The following is a 4,500-nucleotide window of genomic DNA, read 5'->3' on the forward strand; positions in this document are numbered from 1 at the left end:
ATAAATATCTTGAATAAAAATATTGACTCGGTTTATATCTTCAGCAAGGAGTTCATGAACAATAACTTGCAATTCTTGGACTTGTGTTATGACAGATTTACCGTCAACCATTTTGAAATCCATAAATTTCGCGGCCACAAACTTCTTTAGTCCAGCATCTTCAGTCTTGTACTTCTTTTCAAGAGCATTCCACAATTCTCTTGATGTTTTCATGACGCTATAAACATTGTACAAGCCGTCTTCCAAGCAATTTAAAATATAATTTTTGCATAAGAAGTCAAAATGCTTCCATGCCTCAGTGACCACAAGTCGCTCGTTTTGAGGAGTTTCTTCTCCCAGAACTGGAACATCTTCGCTGATAAAGCGCTGTAAACTGAGTGTGGTCAGGTAGAAGAACATTTTCTGCTGCCAACGCTTAAAGTCCAAATCGGAAAACTTTTCGAGTTTTTCTGCCGGTGCCATCGCCGGTGCAGGAGTTGTGCGACTTGAAGACGCAATTGTCATTGCAGCAGTAGTCCCAACAGAACCATTCTGTTGTTCCGCACTTGTTGTCATTTTTCTGTAAAAGAAATTGACAAATAGAATTAGTATCTCGGTGAAGTTTTTATATCTTCAAACCGAATACGAACAATCGAGTTTTTATATCTCGGATTGAGTAGAAAGTCACAAAGACTTTATTTCAAACTGGAGTAGAAAATTCTAATCTTTTAATCTCCAAAACGGGAGTATATAATCAATAAGATTTTAGTCTCCCAAAGCAGAAAGTAAGATGAATACATAAATAAATAATAAATTCCTTAAGCTTGTTATCACTTTGTATTAAAAACCAGTACAGAATGCAGAAGATTGAGGGGAGAGATTTTAGATTTCCCGGTGGTGGAATGACCAACAAGGGGATGATCAAGCTATTGATGAAGCATTGAAGCAACTAATTGCATAACGGGTCAACAATGCTCTTCAAGCTTTTGTTAGTGGGTTGCCAACTGTACCACTAACTCGACCTCCGAATAACACCGCAACCATAGAAAACCCGCGCTCGGGACTCGCCAATTCGGGCAGTGGAGGAACTCCCAGCGGATCTCGTGATAGAAGGTCAGTATTCCAATTAATTCTGATTTACAAAGTTTAGTACTAACTTTGCAGAAATAGCTCAAGGAGCAGAACAATCGCATAGAGCAGATACATGGTATTCCACACATAATCAAAGGGGTGGATATTGATAAATATTCTCAACAACCTTGGAAGCCAAGTGTCGCTCCTTTGCCAATTCCAAAAAAGTTTAAGATGCCCGATATCCCGAAGTATGATGGGACAACCGATCCACGAGATCATGTAACTGCATTTACAGCTGGCGTGAAAGGCAACGACCTGACCAAGCAAGAAATTGAGTCAGTGCTGGTCAAAAAATTTGGTGAAACACTCACAAAAGAAGCACTAATATGGTATTCTCTTTTACATGAAAATTCTATTGATTCTTTTGCTGAGTTTGCAGATTCATTTATAAAAGCACATTCGGAAGCTCAAAAAGTTGAAAAGAGGATGGAAGACATCTTCAGAAGCCACAAGGAGACTCAAAGAAAGCTTACGAGCATTCCCAGCAACAACTTGGAATGATGTTTACAACAGGTATAGTACGAAGCTGCGGATAGAAGAAGATACTATCACTCAGTCACGGGGAGATAAAAGAGTAAGTTCGAGGCGACTAGAAACTGAAAAAAGGTTCGGTAAGAACAGGTATGAACCTTACATGGGACCCGGAGGAAGGGATTCATGTTATAAATAGGAGAACCCGAGGTACAGTTCTAGATCAAGGGACAAAGACGCAGGTTCGTCATCCAAATTTGAAAAGGAGCGAGACACACGGGACAACGACAGAAGTTCAAAAACGAAGATTGGTGGTTACAGTTTCAACGTTAACACGTCTGAGTTGGTAGCTATTTTAAGAAGCATGGGAGATAAGGTGCGGTGGCCAAAAGAAATGAGATCGAACCCAAATAGAAGAAACCCTGATTTCTGGTGCGAGTTTCATAATGATCACGGTCACAAAACAGCAGAGTGCAGATTGTTACAAGGAGAAGTAGAGCACTTGCTAAAACAAGGTTATTTAACCGATTTGCTTAGTGAGAAGGGTAAGCAAGCATATATGAAGAATAAACAGGAGCCACCAAAACCTCCGTCACCGAAAAGAACGGTTAACGTGATAAGCGGAAGAGAAGAGGTCAATGGTGTAACATATACGACTGCAAAAAAGGTGTCAAAAATCACAGTTACCCACGGAAAGCGAGTTCGCCAAGTTTTGGAAGAAGACAGTATAACATTTGACGATGTAGATGCAGATGGCGTATTGATCCCACACAATGATGCACTGGTAATATCTTTACTTGTACATGATACTAATGTAAAACGAGTTTTGATTGATCCAGGTAGCTCCGTAAACATCATTCTATTAAGAGTGGTCAAAGAGATGAAAGCTGATGACAAATTGGTACCCAAGGCACGTACCTTATCTGGATTTGACAATTCAAGCGTTGTTTCTAAAGGGGAGATAGTACTCACCACATTCGCAGAAGGAGTAACCAAAGATATGAAATTTCAAGTGATAGATATGGACATGGCGTACAATATGATCCTCGGCAGGCCTTGGATTCACGAGATGGATGCTGTTCCATCTACTTATACATCAGGTTATCAAGTTCCCTTCCTAATGGGGAATTAGACAAATCCGTGGTGATCAACAGTCTTCTAGAAGTATCAATTCGGTGGGGGATTCAAGCACAAAAAAGACATTGCGAACGAAAAATAGCAACTATAGAATTCAGTTGAGGGTTTAACAACTCAAACCTCGACCGGATATGGACAAACATATGTGGACTGAAGGCCTGATACTATTAAAGAGCCAAAAGAGAACGAAAACATCAAAACAACAATTGAGGAACTCGAAGTTGTGGTGCTGTTTATACATTGGCCGGATAGAAAAGTTTATATCAGAACCAACCTGAGCCCAGAAATGAAAGGTAAGTTAATTGAATTCTTAAAAGCTAACGCAGATTGCTTTGCTTAGTCACATTCAGATATGACAGGTATACCCCCGGAGGTGATGACCATAAGCTGAATGAAGATCCAACATACCCACCTGTCAAACAGAAAAAAAGGAAGCAAGGATCCTTTAAAACCCAGGTGATTCAGGATGAGGTACAAAAGCTTTTAAAAATCGGGTCTATCCGAGAGGTAAAATATCATAATTGGCTACCTAATACTGTAGTGGTACCCAAAAAGAATGGTAAGTGGCGAGTTTGTGTAGACTATACTGACTTGAATAAAGCTTGCCCTAAAGATTCTTTTCCTTTACCACATATAGATCAACTAATTGATGCTACTACAGGACATGAATTGTTGAGTTTTTTAGATGCCTATTCAGGATACAATCAAATAAACATGGAAAAAACTTCTTTTATTACAGACATGGGGACTTACTGTTATAAAGTCATGCCTTTCGGTCTAAAGAATGTTGGAGCCACGTACCAGAGGTTAGTAACGAAGATGTTTCAAGAACATCTGGGGAAACCATGGAAGTTTACATTGATGACATGTTAGTAAAGTTAACACAGGCGGAGGATCACATCCGACATTTGTCAGATACATTTTAGATTCTCCGCAAATTCAATATGAAATTAAATCTCGAAAAATGTGCATTTGGCGTGTCCTCAGGTAAGTTTTTAGGTTTCCTTGTTTCTAACCGAGGAATTGAAGTAAATCCAGCACAGATTAAAGCCATCGAAATCCCGGATATACTCATAGGCAAAAAAGAGGTGCAGAGGTTGACAGGTAGGATAGCGGCATTAGGGAGGTTGGAGAAAAGTTTTAAATTCTTTTCAGTATTGAAAAAGCAAAGTCAATTTGAATGGATTGTGGAATGCCAACAAGCACTCAAAAATATAAAAGCATACTTGTCAAACCCACCATTGCTGGCTAAACCAAAGGAAGGTAAAAGGCTACTCATCTATCTTGCTGTTTCAAAAGTGGCGGTAAGCACAACTTTAGTTCGGGAAGACAAAGGTACACAATCTCCAATTTATTATGTTAGCAAGTCCTTATTGGATGCTGAAACTCGATATCCTCATTAAGAAAAACTTGCTTTGGCATTAATAATGGCATTTAGAAAGTTGAGGCCTTATTTTCAATGTTACCCAATTTCTGTAGTGACCGCTTACCCCTTACGAAATATATTGCATAAGAAAGAGTTATCAGGTAGATTAGCCAAGTGGGCCATAGAACTAAGTGAATATGAAATCACATATCACCCTAGAACTGCGATAAAATCACAGGTTTTAGCAAATTTCGTGGCAGACTTCAGCCCAGGGATGGTAACAGAAGCAGAAAAGGAATTGCAGGTATTTAACGGGTCTAATCTAGACTTGTACCCTGTTTACTGATGGCTCCTCGAATGTTAAAGGAGCGAGTTTAGGCATTGTTCTAATCCCACCTTCGGGAGAAAATATA

The 4,500-nt window shown here is 39.4% G+C and overlaps 1 protein-coding gene across 1 annotated transcript; it reads left to right on the top strand.

Annotated features, from left to right (window-relative positions):
- The first annotated feature begins 1,978 nt into the window (after positions 1-1,978).
- LOC109213154 lies at positions 1,979-2,716 on the top strand. The gene is made up of 2 exons (XM_019376911.1): positions 1,979-2,309; positions 2,424-2,716. Exons 1-2 carry the CDS (start codon positions 1,979-1,981, stop codon positions 2,714-2,716), a joined length of 624 nt encoding a protein of 207 aa, XP_019232456.1.
- The last annotated feature ends 1,784 nt before the right edge of the window (positions 2,717-4,500 follow it).

Source organism: Nicotiana attenuata, unplaced genomic scaffold (genome assembly GCF_001879085.1).
Source record: "Nicotiana attenuata strain UT unplaced genomic scaffold, NIATTr2, whole genome shotgun sequence".
Lineage (NCBI taxonomy): Eukaryota > Viridiplantae > Streptophyta > Magnoliopsida > Solanales > Solanaceae > Nicotiana > Nicotiana attenuata.

What these genes read in the sequence shown, in the direction of transcription:
- LOC109213154 (XM_019376911.1), top strand. Translation starts at nt 1,979, where the DNA reads ATGAGATCGAACCCAAATAGAAGAAACCCTGATTTCTGGTGCGAGTTT. An exon ending in CCAAGTTTTGGAAGAAGACA is followed by an intron (nt 2,310 to 2,423) that starts GTATAACATTTG and finishes TGATTGATCCAG; the next exon opens with GTAGCTCCGTAAACATCATT.